The 23748-nt window shown below is 40.2% G+C and overlaps 2 protein-coding genes across 8 annotated transcripts in view; one reads left to right on the top strand and one right to left on the bottom strand.

Annotated features, from left to right (window-relative positions):
• Window positions 1-23: 23 nt before the first annotated feature.
• On the bottom strand, window positions 24-10072 carry stx4 (syntaxin 4). The gene is made up of 10 exons (XM_075458277.1): window positions 9886-10072; window positions 9440-9544; window positions 7309-7408; window positions 6971-7045; window positions 6826-6896; window positions 6373-6481; window positions 4444-4517; window positions 4010-4147; window positions 3820-3930; window positions 24-1242 (listed from the first exon to the last, which is right to left on the bottom strand). The coding sequence occupies exons 1-10, from the start codon at window positions 9913-9915 to the stop codon at window positions 1165-1167; spliced, it is 891 nt and encodes a 296-aa protein (XP_075314392.1). The 5' UTR covers window positions 9916-10072; the 3' UTR covers window positions 24-1164.
• Window positions 10073-13986: 3914 nt separating this feature from the next.
• The window catches only part of LOC142373671 (rho GTPase-activating protein 44-like), a 97677-nt gene continuing 87915 nt past the window's right edge, over window positions 13987-23748 (top strand). For 6 of the 7 annotated variants that reach the window (XR_012768550.1, XM_075457031.1, XM_075457027.1 and 3 more), the window contains exon 1: window positions 13987-14294. Coding sequence is in view for 6 of the 7 variants with exons in the window: in XM_075457031.1 (XP_075313146.1) it covers window positions 14242-14294 (53 nt within the window). In the remaining variant the exon portion in view is untranslated. Of the gene's footprint in view, window positions 14295-14526; window positions 14671-23748 lie in introns of those variants that run through there. The other variant, XM_075457028.1, reaches the window with a different exon arrangement.

Raw genomic sequence — 23748 nt, 5'->3', positions numbered from 1 at the left:
GAAAATGAAGACATGAGACGGAATACGTTGACTATTTTTATTTAAAAACCAATATTAAAATAAATGAGTGATGCAACATTTAACAGATGTAATATTACACAGTAGATAAGTCACAGCGCCATCCTCCGTCAGCCTTTTTCAAAGCCACTTTTATGACCGCCGGACTTCCTTTTAATTAATTTCCCCTCCCGACAGGTTTGTCTCATTATGGCACGCAGAGACTTTCCACAACTTGACAAACCGGTGAAGAAAAATAGCACAGGTGTCCGGCGAAGCCGAAACGACTGAATTTAGACAAATACAACAAAGACTCCATCCCTTCTTGACAACGTTAGTGCACAAAAACAAAATCACATTTCCCAGCTGGACATAATGGAGAAGGCACAGTTTTAAAAACTTTTAAGGGTTTCATCGTGTTTAACTTTTTCCTGTAGCAGCTCACACAAAACTCGGATCATAAATACAAACTGTACGGACAAATAAAAAGGGAGAACGGGCCTGTTGTTGCAGTGCTGAGACAACTTTATAATGGGGGTGTTAATCCACACCAGAAAAACAAAACAAAAAAAAATATTTACACTTGTTACATGTAGGCAGTTTCAAACAGCTTTCAAGTTTAAAAAAAAAAATAATTAAAAAAAAAATCAGCATAAATCATCAGAAATATGTTATGTATAATTATATTAGTCTATTTTCTGTAAATGGCTATAAAGGAAATTGTTCTTTACGTCTCCAATTCATGTAGAAGCATCACAAAAATCAACAGTGTTCCTGAGTACAGCATGATCAGCGCCAGTGTCGTTTCAATACTGCATCGCGCCTTGTTCAAGGTCACTTATTTCCTGGTTTTTGGGGGGTTTTGGAGCAGCTGAAGTAACAGTTCAGAGTTTGATGAACAGAAACTGGCAGCACTGCCTCGATTGGAAGTAGCTAAGCTTATGGTCATTTCTGAGATCTGACGCCAGAGAGCACGTCTCCCGCAAGAGAAAAATAAAAAGTTTGGACATTTGTGTTCAGAGGAAGACGACTACGAGAAGTGAGGAAGTTCACTGGTGCATCTGGCGGGCTGTTGTATTTACACGAAATGGGATTTTTATTTGAAATCTTTTTGTCAATGTGCTTCTGCCAAACCGACTTGCAGCCAACTTACGCTGCCTGGTGATTCTAGGAGAAAGCGGAGATCACCGCGATGAGGATGATGAGGAGGAGGATGGCCAAACAGATGGCAATCCAGACTTTTTTCTGCAGTGGAAAAGAGACAAAAACGGTCAAAATAAATCCATAAAAATCAGACGTTTGACTCGAAATGAAATGGTTAATTGAGTATTTTATAATAAAAAGGAAGTGAGATCTATTTCTTTAGCAAATGAGGAACTGAGTTAGAGCCAAATAAATGTGATACTAGAAAAAAAGAATGACAACAAGGGTAGAAACATTAACTGGAGATATTAGAGATGCTATAGTGGTGGTACAGTAAAGTACAGTTTTACTGCCATAAAACATTGCGTTCAAACCGCCCTGCATGACTGACTATCCCTTCGCTGGATGAAATGATCCTGCACTCAGCTCCCAAACAGACAGGGGAATTAAAGCTGTAAACCATCTGCCAGGCTACACCCTGGTGCCTGTAAAGTTAGAAAGTAATAAAGACAAAACGGCCGAGGCGCTGATGATGGAGCATGTAGTCCATCAGGATGTGTGCTGGCTGAGCGAGCCCACGGAGTCGGTTAAAGTGTGAGTTTGGAGCAGATCCATATCTGAATTCTACTCTAAATTAAAGTGAAGGTTAGAAGCGAACTCTATATTTTGACTCCTGCTTGGTGCAAATATTCTATCAATTATTAAAAATCAATTTTTGTGGTCCTTACTAGGTCTTAAATTGAGGTAAACAACAACACATTACATATTACAGTGTGTCATTATTTATTTAACAAAAACTAAGACAAAATGCAGAAGCAGTGTGTAAAAACACCCTCACTGCTTCCATAGGAATAAAGAGGGCAAGTATCCAGGTGCTGCTGATCAAATCCACTTTGACCATCCAATTATTTGACCATAAGGACGTGTGAGCACCTCTACAAAAGCAGAAGTTTGCTCAGTTTGCTCATCTGTTGTATTAAGGTGTGTTAACTCAATACAGCAAAGCAATTGTTGCTGCCCATCTATCTGGGAGGAGTTATAAGGCCCCAGTTTGCATGTTAAATGTTAAAGGTCATGACAGCACAGTTAGAAACAGACTGAACAGGTATGGCTTGTTTGGAAGGGCTGCAGGAGAAAGCCTCTTCTCTCTAAAAAGAACATGGCAGCACAGCTTAGGTTTGCAAAGCTGCATCTGAACAAACCACAAGACTTCTGGAAATATGTCCTTTGGACAGACCAGACCAAAGTGGAGATGTTTGCTCATAATGCACAGCAGCACGTTTGGAGGAAACCAAACACAGCATATCAGCACAAACACCTCACACCAGCTGTCAAGCACGGTGGTGGAGGGCTGATGCTCTGGGCTGGTTCTGCAGCCACAGGACCTGGGCACCTCGCAGTCTTTAGCCGCATTCAGACAGAGCAGTTCTAAGAACGGTCCTCCTCGAATTTCGTTCTAATAACTGTCCTTCCCCAGCAGAACTGTTTCAGTTTGCATTCCCACATGAGTCGGGACTAATGCGACAGTGACGTGTTACTTTAGCGCCACATTCAACAACAAAACAAAACCTGCAAAAAGTAAGGAGAGAAGGAAAAAACACCACCAAGAAGCTAACATGGAGAGCGGGGAGGCCACCGTGTTCATGGTCTGCATGTTGGTGATATCAATCATGGACGATCACATCGGGCGTCTAACATGGAGGCTGGAAGAGCTCACAGAGAGAGTCAGGAGACGAAGGATGGAGCGCAGGCCATACTTCTTGGTTTCATGAAGGAAGGAGAGCAGAGCGCCGCAGACAAAGGAGACCACGTGGAGGTTTAACTTATTAAACACGTGCCGGTTGTGTCCGTGTCGTATGAGGAAACATTTCAGCCTGACAGCATGACAAGGGGCGGAGCTACCGACCACCAAACACCTCCGTCAGATGTGTTCCTATGGAAACCAGAGCAGACCCAGCTGAGGAGAAGGAGCTGAAATGGTTCCAGGAACTGAGGGCCGTGGTCCCGAGTTCCTGTATGTGCGAATGTGGGAAAAAACGGCCCCGCGGACTAAAAGGTTATAGGAACTGCAGAAGGTTCCTACAGTGTCCACCATGAACTCCTCTGGATACCAAAGTGTTCTAGAGTCAGATGTGAGGCTAAAGCTGGGCTGAAACTGGCTCATCAACAGGACAAAGATCCCAAACACAGCAGCAGATCTACAGCAGAATGTGTGAAGAAGAGAAGAATCAAGGTGTTGCAACGGTCCAGTCAGAGTCCAGAACTCAGCCTGACTGAGATGCTGTGGTGGGACCTTCAGAGAGCTGTGCAGAAACCAGAGCTGCAGACCTCAATGAGCTGAAGCAGCGCTGGAAAGCAGAGTGGGCCGAGACTCCTCCACAACCCTGTGAGAGACTGATTTCAACTTATTTGTTGCTGAAGCTGCTTCTACAAGTTGCTGGATGATGTTATTGTGTCTTGGCTTTTGTTAATGTCATGTATTATTCATCTGGGGATGCATTTTCTTTATTCTGAGACCTGGAAAGGACCAGATCATTTCTCATTTTGTCCTGACACATAAGTATCTTTCATGTTTCAGCTGTTCAGACACTGCTGATGATCAGGTAATCGGATGAGAAATTAATGTCACCCTGGAGCTGCTAACCCTTTCGGGTTCTTGTATGTGAGAGCGACCTGTACCTTACGAGATTTCTGCTGATAAGTAACGGCTTTCTCAGTGTTGTCCTTTGCTTTCTCCACGTAGTTAGACGACTGCTTGATGTTGGTTTCGATCCTGTTGACCATATCCCCCTGAAGGACACAAACGCATCAGAATCAAACGCTTTTTACCATCCAAACCAGCCCAAAGTCTGCATCTGTGTTGCTGTACCTGAGCTTCCACCTCCATGGCGAGGTACTGGAACATCTCGTGCAGGTCTCTGATGCTCTTCTCCAGCTTCAGGATCTCATCGTGCCGGGTTTCGATCTCATTCAGAGCCTGCTTTGTAGCTTTAGCATCATTTAGGATCTGCATGCCACAGATTATTGTTATTATTATTAGGTGAACAGAACAATAAGTATAGGTAATAACGACGTAGGAAAAGCTGCACAAGGTCAGGTGGATTCCTCAAACCATCAACTACTCCGACACTAAAGACAATCGAAGGGATGTTCTTACCAAATCTGTGTCCAGTTCGAGCAGTTAGAGACAACAGAGCAAATCTGTCATCACTCCGCATCATTTACAGTTACAGAAACACCTGCAACCTTTTCCCTACAGCAGATACTCTGCATTGACCCTCCTTCTATCTCACATGTACTCACATTCTGGGTGAAAACATCCGTCTGACCGCTCTCGAGCATCGTGTCCAGCTCTTGATCCGTCACATTGGTGCCGGCTGAAGTCAGAAATAAAAACAGTTAAGTGTTAAAATAAAATAAAACTGCCTCTACCGGTGCAACTGGATGACTAAGCTGGTTGAGAAAAACCACAACGTTTCCCAAACATTTTTGGCTCAAGCCGCTCTCATGAAAACCTGCCTGAGGGGCTGAAAACAGGCTCTTCCTGGAGCTTCTTCAGCCGTCAGCTTTAACGTATTTTTCTCTCTACAGCTGAACAAAAACATCAATGATTTATATTTTTTTCAAGCCAAATCCAAAACATATTGTAACCTGTAAACATTGATTGGTATTCCTGTTAATAGTAGCAGGCTGCTCTGTTTGGGTTTACTGACATCATCCTCTTTCTTTGCTGTAACCATCTATTCTTCATCTATTCTTTCTACCTTTCAGAGCAGATTTAAAAGCTGCTCTGAAAGCTCAGGAGTTTTCTGCCACTTCAGGACGGGGGAATCGAGTCCAACTGGAGATAAAATGCTGGTTTCCTTAGCTTGGCTACTTTACATTATTTGGGCATTGCATGAATATAGTTACAGTGAATTGGATTTAACTGAAGGTGAACTGAACTTGTTACTTTCTCTTTGTATTGAGATGACTTTTAATGGCTTTTAAACTGGAGTTATATAATATAATATAATATAATAAAAATACATTGATTAAATGATCAAATTAACTGGCCTAAAATCTACTTAGTTACCACGCTTTTATTCGCCTGTTATTGAATTCCTAAAAATAACTTTTGACTCTGTAGTTGTTGTTTTTATTGTGTTTTATAGGCTGTGTGTATTTTACAGCACTTTTGCTGCTTCTGCCGACTTCAGCGTGTTCATTTCAGACCTCAACTTGCTCAGATTCGAGCATTTCTTTCATATTTTGGCCTTTTGGATGAGCAGTTCCTGTTTTAGCAAGTCACTACATCACCATTCAATTCCAAAATGTGCTTCCTCTTCTTAATCGGACAAATGTTTGCTAATATTTAAAACATTTTTTTAAAGCTATGTTTTACAAATCCAGAATATTCAACGGTTAAATAAAGCAGTTTTGTGTCATATCTGTGATTTTTTGCTGGGGATTGTGGACCCCGATGCTAATGTCACTCCTCTGATTGCACAAAGCCGGCATGTTATTTGAACTCTCAAATAGAAAGTAAGCCAGCAGCTGAGACGTGGCATGACAACCGTCATGAGACTGAAACCTGCAGCGGTGAGGAAGCAATTAGGCCTCATTTACACATAGCCGGGTATTTAGAGAAACAAATATTTCCCCCCCTCCGTTTTCAATAATAACATCGTGCACACAACATCGTTTTCAAAAAACTTGTCATTTACATCAACCGGCGGCGGCGACGTTGGTAGGCAATGCACCTACGACTTGGAAGGGAAAGATGCAGTAAAAATGCTGACCTCCGTGCAATCCTTCGCCTCTGCTCCTCCATGTAGGGCAGTTGTTGCAAATGCACAAGGCCAGAATCGTTTGCACAAACGTAAAAATTAGTAGAACTTTAACATCATCCATGATAATCCTGATCAGTAGCCAAACAAACTGTAAACATAAGGCGCTCGCATGACGTTAAGCATTTTCTGGCGCATAATGTGACGTTTAAGAACCTAAAACGCCGTTTCTCCCAGTTGACACGGCAACACATAACCGGCGTTATCAGAAATCTCCACTTTGGCCGGAGGTTTTAGAAATAATCGTTTTCTCTGATAAAAACGGGGTTTTGGTGTAAATGAGAGGCCAAACCGCAGGAAAATATCTGCGTCTTCCTATCGTGTAAACGGGGCCTTAGTCAAACTGGGATTTTCCTGAATAAAACCACGGATTAGAAATCTCTGCAGTGTTGCAGGCACTCACTGATTTTCAGCTGCCTCTGTATTCTCTCCACGTTACGTTCTCTGTACTGGGCCTGGATGGTGTTACAGTAGCCCATCAACTCCACAAACTCCTTAGACAGGACGCCGTGCTGGGAAAAGAGAGGAGACTTTAGATTGACATAGTGCTTATTTTTTAAAGATTAAGAGTTGTGATTTGAACCTGAATTTAAGACAAAATCTCCAAAAACAAGCTGCCACTTTCACACACAGCAGGTTGGACTGTATGGATAAAATGTGTCATCATCATGTCAGAATATGAGCATAAACTTGAGATAAAACCAAGGCAGTTCATTCCAGTTTTAATGTTCAACTTAATTTAGCTTCGTCTTTATAAAGTAGTTTAACTTTATTGTGTCAGAATGGGACATTATATCAAGATGTAATGAGAGATTATATCGACAAACACGTATAAAAATCTGTTTTCTGGCGTTACCTGAGTGCGCTGCATCCGAACATTTATGGGAATATATTTTCCATCCTCCTCTCCCTTTTTGTTTTCAATACCTTTGGAAACATCGGAAAATGTTACGATTCCGGTGATTTGAGAACAAAACTGAAATGCAATTGAAGATACTCACTCTTTAGCTTCTTTTGGATCTGGCTTGCCAATACTTTGATCTCCTCTCGAAGAGTTTGGAGCTCTTTCTTCATACCTAACCCCAGAGGGAAACAGAGCATTCAGCGAGCTGAAGACCTAAACGTGACGCCGTGATGTAACGAGGATGAGGATAAGGGCCTTGAATTAATAAAACACAAGCACAGAGAGTCTACGAGCATGTTTTACATTCAATTAAACACTTTTATCATCCACTTCATGGTAAAAGACTCTAATCTCCTTGTTGATTTCAGATAGTTTCAAGCACTTGGACTTTGTGGTGATAACAAGCTGAACAGAGCATCTGATGTCTCTACGTACTCTCCTCTGGCAGCGCCACGCCCAGCACAGTTTTCTGCTTGTTCTCGAGGTCAGACACCATCCTTTTGAGATTGTGCATCCCTTCGTGAATTTCTTGCACCTGAACAAAGATAAAGAAGCTGAAGTGTTAGGATTCACAGGCAGAAATCAGACAAACAGAACTATTTCGCATTCAATCATCAAGCTAAAGTATCGAAGTGATCCTTTTTTAACTTTTAAATTGGAAGATTTACTCATTCATTCCATTTTTATGTTTATTTCTTATATATTTTACAAACTAAACGATTATGAAAGAAATGTTGATACAACTGGGACTGATGACGCTGGGACTCGTGTCATCCAGACTTGATTATCGTTGCCTCATGCTTTTACTAAAGAGTCTTCAGAAGAACGAGCTGTAACTCAAAACTGAAAAAAAAAAATCTGACCCAGCTTCCCTTCACCGGCCTCTTCAGACACTTTTGATCTCGTTAAACTCCTTAATCCAGTGTTCGAGCTTTGGCCCGTCTTTATTTTTTCCTTCTTGTCCTAATTTTTCCACTCGGGTTTCTCTGAACTCATCTCTTAATTCTTATATCTTTTCCCCAGATGATCTGTATTTTTATCTACCATGAGACGTAGCTTTTCCTTAATTCTCTTCAGTGTGCTTGTTTCTGTCTCCCACTTTGTCTAACAGCTGTGTTTGTTTGGTCTTGAAATAATCATTGAATAAGAAGAAACTAACAAAACCATTCTTCTTTAAAACATGCAGAAAAAACATAATTTCCTCACATAAAAGATGGCCCAGTGTTTCCTGTGCCAAAGGAGATGATCGAGGAAGCACCGAAGCCCCTTTCTTTAACATTTAGAGAATCTTACCCGCTCTCATCATGGCTGCTACTTACAGTAATTTGCTTTTTACCCATCTTTTTGTGAGACAACATGCAATTTAAATTAATTTTTTGGGAGATTTTATACAGAAAAAATTTTTTTTTGAAAAAAATAAAAAGGGAAAATGCTATGAAGCCCCTAAATACAATAAGGTGCTACCAGCTACTTTCAGAAGTCAAATAATTACTTATATAAGGTCCACCAGTGTGTCTCAAATGATCTCAGTATATATACAATTGTTCTGAAAGGTCCCAGAGTCTGCAGCACCACAAAAACCGAGGAGATCTCCAAACGGGCTGTAAAAAAGGGATTATCTGAAACTGTGAAAATCCCTGGAAGCATCATTAAAGCCGCTTTCCAAATTCCCAGGAGAGCGTCAATCAGAGAAGCAACAAAGAGACCCACCATGATGAAGATCTCCACACAGGAGACTGTAACTGTCCATAGGACCAATAAACTGCACAGAGCTGGGTTTCACCAAAGAGTGGCCCAAAAATAAGGCGCTGCTTACAAAAACGTTCACCAAAAGACACGCGGGAAACTCTCCAGACATATGGAAGAAAATCCTCTGATCAGATGAGACTAAAATGTAACTTTTCTGACATCAAGGATAAAACTTTATCTGGTGCAAACCCATCAGCTCACATCACCAGCCCCACAATAAAGCACGGTGGTGGCAGCATCATGCTGTGCAGATGTTTTCTGTCAGCAGCGACCAGGAAACTGGGTCATCACCCTATGATACTTTCAGGTCATTCGACTTGGTAAGAAAGCTTCCTTTATTTCAACTAGACACGGGCTTTCTCAGTAGTTTTTAAACCTCAACTAAAAACGCTATATTTCTTAAATTAGAAGCAGGAACTTAAACCAATGAAATAACTAATGTTCAGTTTCAAAATGCAGCATTTTGGTTTCACTTCCTGTTTCCAGCCGTTCTTCTTTCACCAACAATACTCTCTATGCTGATTAATGTGTGACTTGCTTAGTGTAACCAATAATATAACACCTAGAAATGTAAGTATTAACTTTTGAGTGGTAAGAAAGTGATTTTTTTTTTTTAATTCATGACAGCTTAGTTACAAGGTGACTGAAATGTTGACAAAACAGATCTAAGACACAGCAGTCTGTGTGACACTTAAGCCTCAGTTCAAGAATATGACACTAAGCTCATTTTGCAATCCATTTCTCCTCAAATAAAAGGCAAGTATAAGATAGTGGGAATAATTTGAAGGAGCTCCAAACAAATTTTTTAGCTGATCACCTTCTTGAAGAAAGTCTCATTTTCCTTCTCTTCTTTGGCTGAAGAAGTTCCAGGTTTGATCATCAGTGCTTTGCCCTCTTCGTCCTCATCTGAAGCCTCCGCAAACTGCAGTTAGATTGACAAACATTAAAAACTAAGACTGATAAAGCAGTGAGAGGTTTTTAAGATGATTTTAGCTTGGATCCTGCAGCCCCAGCAGCCCTGCCCTGTCCCGGCCTGTCGGATACTTTGAGGAGAAAGGGCTGAAACGGAAGTTGCTAAAGTGAACATCCTGGCAAACTAAACCCTTAAAAAACATGATTTCAACAGCTTACTCTGATTCACCATGTTAATTATTGCAGCTGTCACAGCAGACTGAAGTTAACGGTCGTTACTTGACTGGTCAATGAACTAGTTAGCAGGCTACCGCGCTACCGCTAAGGTTAGCCGCTAACTTTTAAACTCACATCTCCTAATTCTTTTGTCCGGTCCCGCATTTTTCCGGGCGAAGTTCACAGTCAGATGTCAGAAACGGTACAACTCCACGCCAAAGAAAGGACAGTCGTTCCCCGGCGATAAAATACCCCTAAACTTCCCTCTGCTGTCATTCAACAAGTAAACTCCAGTGGCAACACTTCTTCTTCTGCGACTAAAACACCGAACGTCGACTCCCTGCCGCCCTCAAGTGATCGCAGGCTGTATGGAAAACATGGAAAACACTCACCTGCTTTATTCAACAAAAAACTAAACTAATTTGAAGTAATTCAGAGAGCCACCCATGTACTGTAATCAGACTTCATTCGCATAGCACTTAGAATTGAAACTGGAATATATCACAACTTCCTTGTGATATGTGAAAGCAAAAAAAAACAAACAGTTTAAGTAGGAAAAAAAATCTGTTTTGAAAGCTTTAAGTAGACTGGGAGTCGATACTCAATGACGACAGCACAGCAACAGAATGGCTCACTTGGCCTGTTCCATCAAAAGTTTTGGCTTTCTATGTGCAAATTCCACCACTTTTCCCCTTTTCTTCTCAAGACTTCCTTGTCTGCACATTGTCTTGCAGGAATTTAGTTTTACATCCAAGTTTTTCCTTTTTATTATCTCCACATTTTGAAAGTTTTCACAGACATTTTTAATAGGCTATTTTTCCACAAATATTTGAACAATCGGCCAGTTACTTTGGCCAGTTACTTCCCACTTCACAATAATTTCACAATAGTGTGAGCTCTTTTGAAACTCTTAGTCTCAACCCTTGAATGAACTCTTATGTAGTCTTTCTGAGTATCTTTTGTCTCCACATGTGATTCAGATTGACTCTGTGGTGTTGACATCAGGGCTCTGTGAGGTCAGATCATCTCTTGAAGGACTCTTTGTTCAACTTTTAGATGACCTTTTTAAGCCTGAAAGTAAGAAAGTTATAATCAGACTGTATCATATAATCAGACCATTTGGTGGAAAACATTAAGCAAAGATGGCTGAAAGGTGTTATATGAAAGCCATTTTAGGCTTTACACAAGCTTTTAGACCAAAATTTTACATTAAACTGGCGTTATTCATGCTGTTATTTTATTCTACACAGTGTTAGCTGTTTACACTAACCAGTGTAGAAGAAACATCCACTAACCCTGTAGTTTTATTGAATTTGATATTAGTTATGATGTCTTCTCAGCTCGTGTTTTAAGCTGAAACATCACTGTGAGCACTTTGATTCTCACAGCCACAAGATGGCGCTATTTGCCTGCATAAACTGTCCCTACCACCATGGCAGGCTCACGTGGATGATAAGTAAAGCACATAGGGGCAAACCTTTTAAGAAATCTTTAAGGATACTGACATTACCCCTTTGTGGAAAAGAAAAGGGCCTATTGAGGACTGTTTATGATTATGAAATTTTAGGTAAAGAACTTCAGATTTCTAACATGCCAAACAGTAATAAAACATGTCATTGTCAGGTTTTAAGCAGCTGTTTGATGCAGCTGCTGCTGATAAATTCAGTATTATCAACATACATTAAAAATGTTCTCAAAGCTGCTCATAAAACAGTTTAGACTACAATGAAAGTTGATCAAGTTTATCTATAAAGCACATTTAAAACGAGGGCTTTGCACTCAAAAAAGTAATTAAAGATCAAAATAGAAGACAGGAGGTTAAACGTCACTAAGATAATTTGATAAAAGCAATTGAAAAAAACGAAACAAAAACAAAAAGTTTGTCACTCATTCAGAATTAAAGGCCAGGAAATACAAATGTGTTTGAAGATGAGACTCAAGAACAAGACGTTTGCTGTTCATAAATCCGTGACTTTACTTTTTGAAAGTGAATAATAATAAAAATATGACTTTTTCTGCTCCGATATATCAACATCCCATCTGTTAATCATATCACATGTCCTGTTTTCTTATTTATCCATTTGTATGTGCCGTCCCCCCTAATCTTTTACAATTGATGTTCACAGAGGGAAACATCTGTTTTCAGTATCCCTGAGACATACTCCAATACAGTGCAGCCACAGTCTTTACTGATGGCACCGTGCAGCTCCACATTAGGTGTTACGGAGTTTGCTTTAAGGGCTGTTGGCAGTAAAATTTTCCATTTTCCAGTATGAGGGGAGAGCATGCTGGTTTTACAATTGTTCTGGTGTCCAATTACAAGCTTGCTTCTCCAGCCATCCTGTATAGAACTGAAAAATACTGACAAAAACAACCCTGATAGTTGAATTAAATGGGTTTTAAAAAAAGGCTAAAAAGGGAGCAGTTTCCTCAGTTTGTAATGGTATAAATCATTAATCTTATCGAGGACTGAGGCAGCCAACTTAAGAACTGGTATACTGAGAAAAATGTTAAAAAAAACTGCTCAAAGGATTGACAGAGAGGCAAAGTGACTGCAAAGTGGTGATACAGTGTTCTACTGCAGTTGTAATTACTGGGTAGGGACCCTTAAGCCAGAGGACACTGAACAGAAGCTTAACAAAGTTAATTAAGAACAGGTATATCCAGGTCTTTTCTCCACAGGTAATTCTAACCAGTAGAGGGGTCTCTAAAGAAGGAAAAGCCGGCAAGTATCCAGTGGAAAGTATTTGGAGCTGTCCAAATTAAACTCGCACTTCCACTGAACAGGAGGTGAGTGACTGGCCAGATGAATTGTGATTTTTCTGTCCTGATTTCTCTGGACGTGTGGCTGTGGAGCTGTGAGGCTGCAGTCATCCAGGTGAGTATTGATCCAAAAAAGGCTGATCTGATGAGGGGAGTGGCTTCTTCCCTGAAATGAACAAATCTTCCAAATCCCAAAAGGTTCTTGAGCTTGTGTTGCAGCCAGTTGGATTTGGGAATATTTCCCTGGTAGAGGGAAGAGCTGGTTTGATTACATACCAGCAAATTCTGGAGTAAAACATTGTTATCTGTAAAAATAATAAATGCATCTGCTTCTGTATTTATTTGCTTGTCTATTTCTATATAAATGTCTATATATTTTGCTATATATTGCTAATTCTTTACTGTTTACAATTCATTAATCTATATTGTATCATAACCTTATCTTTCCTTTTGTTTTTCTTCTGTCTTAATAACTCTTGCATAATCTATTTCAATTTTTTTTCTATCCATTTAGGCCTTGTAGATCTAACATAGGTGAATGTTTCCTACGTACACTGTTTATGTTTTTTCTTAAATGTGTTCTGAAACTGACTTTGATGTACAGTCAAGGTGAAATACGTGATAAATGAAGCAGCCTCCTCATACAACACAGGAAAAGAGGAAGTCGTGTTCAAATCTGATTGGCTCAGAGCAAAATCTAAAGGAAAAACAAAAATAGAAATCACAAATGATGAGATATTAAAAGAGTAAAGGAAAAATGGAGAAAAATAAAGGGACAAAAATGAATAAATACGGTTATGGTAGAAAATATAAAAAAAGAGGAAATAAAGTAAATTACAAGTATTCATAAATAAATTGGCAAATAAATACAAACATGTATGACATTTCTCCAATATAAAATCATAATATACCTAAAAAATATGATATCATATGATTATTCTTCTATGTGTTGCCATTCGTCCTTAATTTATTCTCGTATACATTTGCAGTTATATTTCCATATAATTTAACTTATTTGTCTGTATATTAACGGATTTATTTTCTAATTCTAGTACAATTTTATGAACTTTTTTTGTGGCATCCCATATCAGACTGCTATTAACTTTCCATGTCTTTCTTCCTTATCTTACGCCTATTTAATCATTTCCTCCATTTTCTTCTTACTCTTTATCATATTTATGGTTTTTGTGGTACTGTGCGGTTTCATAGTGAACAGATATTTTGCTATTAGGGAGTATTATTGTAGTCGATTTTGTGCGTATCTCCCGTTATATTGTGAAAATTATATCACCTACGTTTTATCTTCCCTTTTCAAAGTTACAGGTTAATTTGAAATCGTTTTTCGCTTAATTAGAATAATGAACGTTGAGGTTCAGGATGGGTATGTGGCTGCGTGAGGAATAACTCGGAATTCACTACATTTCCCAAGATGCACCGGTGGTAAGCGTCGAGCTGTCAGCGCTGGGGAGAGAAATCGGTCCAGCATCTCCGGAGCTGCGGAGCGGAGCGCTTAACAGAGACACTGAGTCCTTAAGAGCAAAATGAGCAGGATTTAGCTCACCGGCTGCCTCCCGTATGTTCGTGTTTCTCCGCCGAAATGAACAACCTGGATATTTAAAGATCGCAGCTCCTCGTCTGTCACAGATCAGCGCGCAGACCTGACTTTATTCTATCAATGAGATATGTGGAGTGGCTCTACCGCTCGGTGGTAACGCAGAAAAACACAAGATGAAGAAGCAGTTCAACCGAATGAGACAGCTCGCCAATCAAACAGTGGGCAGGTAAGAGCTGAAACGATGACACCGAGGCGTGAATCCACGACACGCAGCTGCAGGAGTCCCGCTTTAATTGGCGGGACTCATCCAGCTAAAGCTGGAATTTGTCGCCTGTGCGTTGCCACAGCCATTGACTCGACGAGCTCTCTGCAGCTCGGCCGGTTTGATTTACTGAAAGAATTAACTGTCAGTGCAGGTCACGCATGCTGATGTGCGATTGATTGAGCTCAGCAGGGAGGAACGTGCCCGCACACAGAGGATGAGGGACCCGACATGGTACCCATGAAGCTGGGCTGCTGCTGCCCCCCTGACCAATGACATAAAGGCAGAGGGCGGCCTCCAAACACCCAGCTGGTACAGTCTGAATGAAGATGCTGAAAAGGTGTTTGAATCAAAGTAGTGTGACATAATTGACAGGCGATCAGTGAATGAAAGAGATGGGGAACTTTCTCAGATGATTAAGAACCTCTTTTAGGAGGCAGGGTGTAAATTAACCCATAAATGTTTCTGCACAGATGGGTAGAACTTCATAAAAGTACAAGGAGTTTTGGGATTGGATTTGGAGTTGGAGTGTTAAAAACGGTCACTGTTTTTTGTTCATCGTGCTCTGAATAGCAGAATTTATGCAGAGGAGGAGAAAATACAGATGGGGATTCCCAACAGGGAATCAGACAGGACCAAAATAACCAACCAGAAAGATGTAGGATGAATGTCAAGCAGGGCAACTGAGCATTTTTACCCCTTTTAGTGAATCATAATGGTGACAACCAGTGACTTCTAAACCAAGCACAAACTAAGCCCAACTGGTCCAAAAGTCACCTAAAATCATGTCCAAGACTGGCTCGAAACCAGTTCGAAACCAGATCCAAATCAAGTTTAAAATTGAATCCAAGTCCAGCCGAAACAAAGTCGAGTCCAAACTAAAACCAAACACTGCTGTGTTTTAGATGGCCGACAAAGTCCTGATAACGATAAACAGGAGTCCAATGCACTCTCCACCCAACAAGAGTCCAGAGAAAGACTGGAGAAGCACATAAAAACAACAATATGAATGGTTTTCTGGGGCTGTTGATTGCTATTAGATATAGATTTAATCCTACCCTGTGATAATCCTTCCATCTGCATGCCTGCTTATTGGAACATTTTAGCACAAGTTCACATCAACATTACTTGCTGTTTGCTACCAAGCTGCAAGAAAATATATATATATTTTTTATCCTGGAAGTTAATTTTGAGTCCAAGTTCTATCTGGTAGTTCAAATACTATGAAGAGATATGTCATGATTGATGACTGTGAAAGCGATTAATCCTACAAAATCCTGACTGCATCAGATAGTATGCAAATGTAAAAAAAAAATACTTTAGATTAATGCGCTGTGGTTTACGGGATTTATTTGTTACCCCTGTGTGTGTTTGCCCTGCGAGGCTTGACGCCACAGATAAATCTACAGTTTGTTAATCTCTCAGTGGGGACCTAAGGCGTCCTGACTAATCATCAGAAAGTGAATGACCCATTTTGCTTCCCCAACTTTGAAAACAAGCCCCTTTTATTGTCATGTAAAGTGCTATTTGATCCCTGTGTGCCTGTTTAGTGGACGTAAATGTCAGTTTTCTGCCAGTAGGTCGCCGGTGTCATAGTCTCTTCCACCGCTAAACTCTCAGCTTAAATCTCTATAGCTGCTGTGAAGTCTTTCTCTTTCTTTTTGTCAACCCCACCCTTAGCGAGTAACTGAAAGTCAACGTCATGTGTCAACACTGCACCCTTGGCGATTTAGATCGCACACTGTTTAACCCTTTGAAAATGTTGCACAACTTTAAAACTGAATAATGTTTCATGTTTGCATATGACATCTGTCAGATCAGAAAACAGGTTGATTTGTTACATGTCACTGCATAATGAATGCATGAATTAATGCTCCAGGCAGACTATAAAACATTGCTCTGTATTGCTGAGGAGCTGTAAATATGCTAAACCTGTTTGTTTTGCTTGGCTGATGGAATAACTGATTATGCTGGAACCCTGAGAGGATTTTTATTGGCAAGAGAGAGGACTGTGGAGAAGTTTTGGGCACTTTATAGTTTAATTCCATCAGCAAGGCGTCTTATCGGAGTCCAAACATCCAGTCAGTCCTAATGAACAATCTTCAGCTACAGGAAGAACAAGACATCCTGGAACAGATGGTTTAAACCCCACTGAGCCCTGATGTCAACATCACAGAGTCACTCTGGGATTAAACGAAGAGACACAGGACGCCGAGACGGTTCAAAACCTAATCCAAAAAACTCAAAATCAAGCTAAGAAACAGTCCAACTGTGGTCAAAACACAAGTCCAGCATCAGTTCAGGCCAACGAGGAGACGACACACTCTGAGACGGCTGAAAACAAAGTCCAAAAAACAATCAAAGTAACATACCCAGTTTCAAAGCAGTCCAATATCAGTGTAAAACTAGTGTAAAATTATTATTATTATTAATATTATCATGTTAAAAACCAAGCCAGTCCAATCCTTACCTACAACAAGTCCAAAATAACCAAAAAAAGTTTAAACTAACTCCTATTACAAGCCAAAACTAAGCCAAATCCAGTCTCAAACCAGTCCAAAATCAAGTCCAAACCATGAAAAAAAAAACTAAAACACATAAAAAATTACTTCCAGAGCAAGCTTGAACCAAGTCAGAACCAAGTCCAAATCACGCCAAAAAGCTACACCAAGCCGTCCTTAATATGGATCCAAAATAATTTCAAAACCAATTCCAGATCCAAACCCAAGAGTATTATATGTTGAATGAGGTATTGTTGAGTTGAATAGAATAATTTAAAGTAGAAAACAAGTTCAAACCAAGCCCAAAATAACTCTAAAAATATTCAAAACACAGTCCAAACCATGCCTAAAACCTAGTCCAGATCCATAATCATTAAAAGATCAAGTCCAAACCAAACCAAAACAAGTCTGAAACCATTACAAAACCCAGTCCAAGCCATGCCTGAAACACATCTAAAATCACTTCAAGATCAAGTCCAAAATCAGCTTAAAACTAGGTCACAAAACAAACCCAAACAAAGACCAAAATAAGTCTGAAACCAGTTCAAAAATCGAAACCAAGCCAAAACCAAACCATGTCTATGATGTATACAAAATCAGTGTATTCGAAAACTAAGTGATAAACCAAGCCCAAAACAAGACTGAAACCTGCCCAAAAATGAAGTCCAAACCATAGCTAAATTGTTTCCAAACTCACCTCAAGACCAAGTCCAAGACGTGATGAAAATCCACTCAAAAGCTAACTCACAAATCAATGTCAAACCAAGCCAAAAACTAAGTCCAAAACCAATCTAAATGTCAAAAAGATAGTCCTAAACCATAAGACAACAGAGACAATCTGGGATTCCACAAACAGACATAAGACACAACAAAACCAAGTCTGAGACACATTGGACACTTCCAAAATCCCTGGAGGACATTGTCTCATAGCAACAATATGACTGGAACTGCGCCTTATTGGATAATTAGTGAATAAAAGCTCTAAAGCATTTCACTACAGAAAACCAACCAATTGCTTATGAATGTACTTTAAAATGTGTGTGTGTTCGGTGCAGGGTTGGTGGTTGTTAGTTTCCCCTCCTCTGCCAGTGAGCCAAACCACCAGAGCCCAGTGAGGTGGAACATCCCTGTAAGGAGTTTTAACCTGTATTATAAGATGCAGAACAGCAGGGTAATTAGTCATATTTAGAGGGTAGAGGCTCCAACACGGCGCCTAACGGCTGGCCCCGCAGGTAGCTGGTGATATTTTCTTCGTGACCTTGGCAGCCTTTGGCAGATATAACATGTTACTTACTGAGCTTTAAAGGGGCACGGGTGAATTATGTTAAGATTAGGCAAAGCTGAAGTCTTCCCAAGTTTCCAGTCTTAAGCTCAATTTTCCTTTTTTGTTTCCAGCTTTATGTGAACAGACCTGACAGGGGTCTTTTGTCCTCTTGATTTCATTGTTTTACTCCAGTATATTACAGAAAACAGATCCCAGATCTGGCTTGAATGATCAAACCACAGTCATATACACATGCTAACTGTGGACTGGTTGTATTCTAATCTGGGTATGAATAAGGGATTTGCATTAAAATGTGAGGATTATGGGTGGTTTATTAATTTTCTTGGGCTAGTTTGTAGCACTCCAATAATATTGACCAAGAAAGGGGGGTTGGGATCCTTCTGCCATGTAATATCTATTAATATTTAGTGGCTTCTAACAGTGTTATCCACTGATTTTGCCCCCGGAAACTAATGAAAAAATGCCTGAGAGACGCCACTATGTGCCACCAAATCGGCCGCAGTGAACCTTGACATTGATTCTTAAAGGTTTTTCCTCGAGTTAGTGGTGAAGAGCACACAAACACAATGGTTTCACGCAGGAGAATGGGGTTACACTTTTTGGAGTTATGAAGTATATGAAGCTAATCTACAGGTACCCAACATTAAATGACTTAAAATGATCATGCCAGGTCTATTTTAAGGAGGGATCAGTAGCTCACTACCTGTTCATGGTCCAGCAGAGAAGGGAAACTTAAGCATTTGAGGATAAAATGACTTGTAAAGTTGTCTGACGTTGTCCGAGGTTTGTGAATTGCTATAGATCTCAAAAGAGGCAGATCCTGAGGAAGAGTGGGGCAGAGTAGAGTTTAAGGATTGGTTTGAATATTGGATGAAAATGGAAGTGCTTTACCGTCCAAGTATAGCAGACATTTCATTAAGACGTGAGAAAAAGTGCGCAATGTTTCTCCACTAATTAGAATTCAAGCAAATGGAGTGTAGTTTAAAGTTTGAGCGTAAATTCCTGTATTTTCCCTGACTTTTTCTGCTTTTAGACCAACATCCCCTGCCTCTAAAATCTGTCTCACCATGCAGAAAACATGGGCATCCTCAATCTAATGAGGCGTCCCCCAGCAGGATGCCATTGGTGCACCACTCCACTTCAGGATATAGGTCAAGAGAGGTTCAGACACAGTAAAATTCATCTCTGAAACAGTCTGGCTGCACCATTAATCCTGCGTAATGCTGCGTAAACTGTGTAACTGAATGAAAATGTGTAACTATGTGTGGGCACAGCGAGGTTACGGCAGCGAGCGGGACAGGCTTAGTCCTCTCTTAGCTCTGTCATTTCTCCTGCAGGGCGCTTTCAACCCATCTACTCATTCACATTTTTTATGTGGCCGATAAAAAGAACGAGAACAAGTCTCTGACTTGTGGGTTTGTGGACAGAAAAGACTTTTAATAAAGGACACGCTTCCCCCTAACAATCAGAAAATAGTATGAAATAGTCTGTCCAGGCCCTGCGAAGGAGGCTGAGGAATGTCACGGCGAGATAAGGAAAATCTATTAAAGACATGTCTGGAAATGGATTTCTAATCTCCATCAACATGCAGGGAAAGTGTTTATTTTTATTTCTGTAGTATTCAGGCTGTAGGTGACAGGATTCAGCACATATTGTTTGTATTTGCTCAAACAGCATTATCTACTGTCAACTTTGGTGATGGAAGAGAGTGCAGTGAAATAGTGGGCTGTTTCGTGGCATAAAGACAGCTTGTCCTTAATGGAGTCATTATTTTGGTTATTCATTTCATGTGTTATTGTTTTGCTTGTCTGGGGCGCAGGAACAAATGGTGACTCTCTGAATGATGGATGAACCTGTGACCAGTAATACTTATGGGTTTTTCTGTGTCTGCATGCTTGGTTTGATGAAACTGCAGGAGGAACTTGTGTAGCCAGCTGTGCTTGTTGGGTTTATTCGACAGCAGGAGGGAAGAAGATGGGATGTGGTGCCCTGCAGTGCCCCCGACACAGACTTCTGCTCCTGTCTGTTTCAAAGTTTGATCTGGTTTGATGCTGAAATTCATGGAAGAAGTGCACAAGCTTTGCTCCTCACTATGTTGCCCTTTGATAACCTTACTGATACTTTTTCAGTAGACTGAAAATTCATGATTTTTAGCATGAATCCAAATTCAATTTGATCTGCACCGAATCAGAATGGAATCTGAATTAAAGTATGTAGCTGGTAATGTGAACATAGCCTCAGTGGAGCAGTCAGTAGATATTATCCGAAACTGAAATGCATGTTTCTCAAGATGTTGACCAACCTGATCATTAAAATTCAGGATTCAAAATTCAAGATTCATGAGATCTATGAGAGACATTCTCTCAAACAGTGCTGCATCAAAACCTCTTTTGTTTTCTTTTCTTCTGGTTCCACGTGGGAATCAAATCGATTTCACATCCGTGACGGATTCACACAAACAGCAAAGACAAGTTGCTAGTTATTGTGTATTTGCAAAAGCCAGCCAAGAAATGTTTCTCACAGACTTGCAGATTAAATCCACCAACCGCTGGTCGGTGTGTCCTGTTCAACCAGAACATCTGATGATAATGGATACGTAATAATCATTAGCACGTCAACTGCTGTAGTCTAATGCCGAGGCTGATATTTTCACTTCATTATTCTCTCTCATTTCATTAACCCTCCAAAGATCAGCTCTGTGCACTTTCTGTAAATACTCTACATGAATAAAATGAGTCTTGTTCTGGAAGTGGGTGAATGGGCCTCAAACCAACACTGACTCTGGTCATGTTTTATTATTTGGTACAAATAAATATTGTAGCTCATGTACATTCATGTTGAATTAGTATAAATGCTTTTTTTTTAGAGGTGAACTGAAATTATGCTGATGTTTTTGGTTTTTCTTCTTATTTCCCTCCTCAACTGCCAGATGATTCAGCCAAAAGATAATGAACCCATTTGTCAAACACGGAGCTGTGTATATGCGGGCTAATTCTTGCAACAGTCTCTGAATTGAATAATTGATCGCCCTTCATTTTTAACATAATGAGGTATTCAGTCTGCTCTACAGGCTGAAAATAATGTAAATACGGTGTCCTGGAAGCAGAATTAAAGAGCTAAAGATGATAGTAAGGCTGAAAGGGTATAAAGGGAAGGAGTAAGAGGTCCTGACGTAGATAACATTATATTTACTGCTGGAGGTGGTGCATTTCTCTGCATTTCTTAGGTGTCGATGTGCTGTAGGTGGGAGAAATTTTGTTGTGAGCGTCATGAAGAGCATCGCTGTCTTCTAGTGTACGAGTGTTTTTGTGTGAGTGTGTGTGTGAAGGCTCAATTATCATCCTCATTAATCACCATTAAAGTCTGATAATAAGAAATTCCAGCAAACAGTTGGAAACCGAGCCTTTCCGCCTCCTTCACTGGCACGAGTCTCTGAGAGATGCTGGCGGTTTCTTCAGGGATGGAAGTACATTTTAAGCAATAGTTTGGTATTTGGGGAAATCGTGTATTTTTCAAATCTTTTTTGGAGACTGTGTCCGATACCAATCTGGTTCTCTCTTAACCATAAGATGACAAACAGGTTTATAAGAATAGGTGCATATTGTTTCAAATATTGGTGCAAGAAATAAGTTTGCCAATTAAAACCAATGGCTGTTTTGGGACTGGATAGTGTAGTGGTAAGATTGCCACCTTTCATGTGGGTGACCTGGGTTCAAATCCCCCTGCATGAATGGTACTAGGGGTCCTTAGTGGCAGGTAGGGCAAGCCCCCCTTACCCTACCAGTGTAAGTCACTTTGGATAAAAGCATCCGCCAAATGCATAAACATAAACATAAACAAAGACACGCTGAGTGTCCCTGTTTAGCCCTGACACAGGATAGAATATTAACATTACTGTGGTGTGTTACACTGTTAGTTATCAAAACGACTTAAGTGCCTACAAAGGGGATGTGGAGATGCAGGTAGCGGATGCAAAAAGCTTTAATCAAACAAACTCAGGCTGCAAACAGAAAATTAACACAGCGCAGGAAGGAAAAAACATCAAAGGTGAGAAGTTCCCAGATGGCAACCGAAGCTACAGAAGATCTGCTCCGACGTCCTCGTCTTAACAAAATATGTCAATAACGCTCAAATCAAGCCTGTCATCTAATTTCTCAGTTTACACTCACTTGATTAGGGCTTCACTGCATATGGAAAATGTGTCGTCCTCTTTTTGACACACACGCACATACTTTCCAGTTGGAGGAAGTTCTGCTTTTCTGAATGTTCTACGAATAAATTGATGTATCATTGATGTATCCTCCTCCAGCAAGCCTCCTCTCCCCTCGTTTATCTCCCCCTAAGATGCATCTCAGTAATTAAGAGATCCTTCAAAATATTTTTGTGAGATTAATTTCCCTGACACAGGCAGCAGGAGCGAAGAGACAAGGATGCTCAAACTAGATAAATGAGATGAGCCTCATAAATACGTCGTCGAGGGCGGATAAGGCATGGAGACACACATGAAACCAATGAAGCTGAGGCCGGCTGCCACAGATGAAAAAGTAGAGCTCGAAAAGATCGTTACGTTATTCTTGTTTTACAAAAATCGGGCAGATCTCAGTGTGTACCACTTATTTTTTTTATCTTCGTTATTACAGTTGTTACCTTTAGCTACCTCAGTTTAACCACAGGTGTTCCTCAAGGCTCCGTCTGGGGACCTATTCTTTTATTTTTATATATAAATATATAATCTAAATTCAAAAAATTATCAAATGCTGTATTCTAATTTTATGATTATGATACAGTGATGTATTGCTTTACTCAGACTCATGCTGTTTGTCAGCTACAGCAAGTTTTTTTTATTATTTAAAACCTGTTTTCAATGCCAAAAAAACCCAACTTTATGTCATCAAATGCAGGATCGAAGCTTCCACCGATTTTCACCCTTCAGGACTATGGGTTTTGATACAAATACTCCAACAGATCCCACCTCATAATCAACAAGTGGTAAAAAAAAACCTGCTACAGAAGCTCAGTCGTGGGATGGTCGACGCTGATTCACCTGGCTATGTTTCTTCTTTTTAGGTCAGCCTCACGCAGACTAACTGCTCTTTTCCTCCCTGTTTTTGCTTTTGTTTGTTTATCCCTTTCAGGTACATTGCACATCACTCAGCATCTCTTTAAAGAGCAGCGTCAGCCAAATGTCTCGTTTTGAAGTGTTTTTGAAAAACAAAACAAACAATTAGCACAAGCAGCTAAAGCGTAACGGCATAAAATCCTGTGACAGTACGGATGACAGACTTTAATTCAGTTGGGACAATTTCTGACAACATGACTAAACACAAATGAGAGCAGACAGAGAATCATGTCTGAACATTACATTCGCAGGGAGGGTATGATTCAGTGTAGGCTATATTTAATTGCGCAGACAAAAGATAGATTTTGTGGTCCTTTTGTAGTCCTGCTCCACACAGTTTTTACCATTACTCAACTTGTTTGTCGACTAACTGGAGGAGCCTGCAGCGACAAAATCCTGAATGTTTTCTGTTGGAAATCAGTGCGCAGCAAAGGGAGAAATGGACATCCCAGTTCTCAGACTGAAATATTGTTAATAACCAATATATACAACAGTCATTTATTATAATTACAA

Source organism: Odontesthes bonariensis, chromosome 23, assembly GCF_027942865.1.
Source record: "Odontesthes bonariensis isolate fOdoBon6 chromosome 23, fOdoBon6.hap1, whole genome shotgun sequence".
NCBI classification, from domain to species: Eukaryota; Metazoa; Chordata; class Actinopteri; order Atheriniformes; family Atherinopsidae; genus Odontesthes; species Odontesthes bonariensis.
Note: the sequence above shows the minus strand (reverse complement) of the source record. Positions and strands in the feature narration are given on the sequence as shown.

Bases quoted from the DNA above. Each gene is read 5' to 3' on its own strand.
- stx4 (XM_075458277.1), bottom strand. From the start codon at position 9,915: ATGCGGGACCGGACAAAAGAATTAGGAGAT. The intron at 3,931-4,009 runs GTACAGCAACAC...TGTGTCCTTCAG, and splicing joins CCATGGAGGTGGAAGCTCAG to GGGGATATGGTCAACAGGAT. The intron at 1,243-3,819 runs GTACAGGTCGCT...TTTCCACTGCAG, and splicing joins ATCAGCAGAAATCTCGTAAG to AAAAAAGTCTGGATTGCCAT.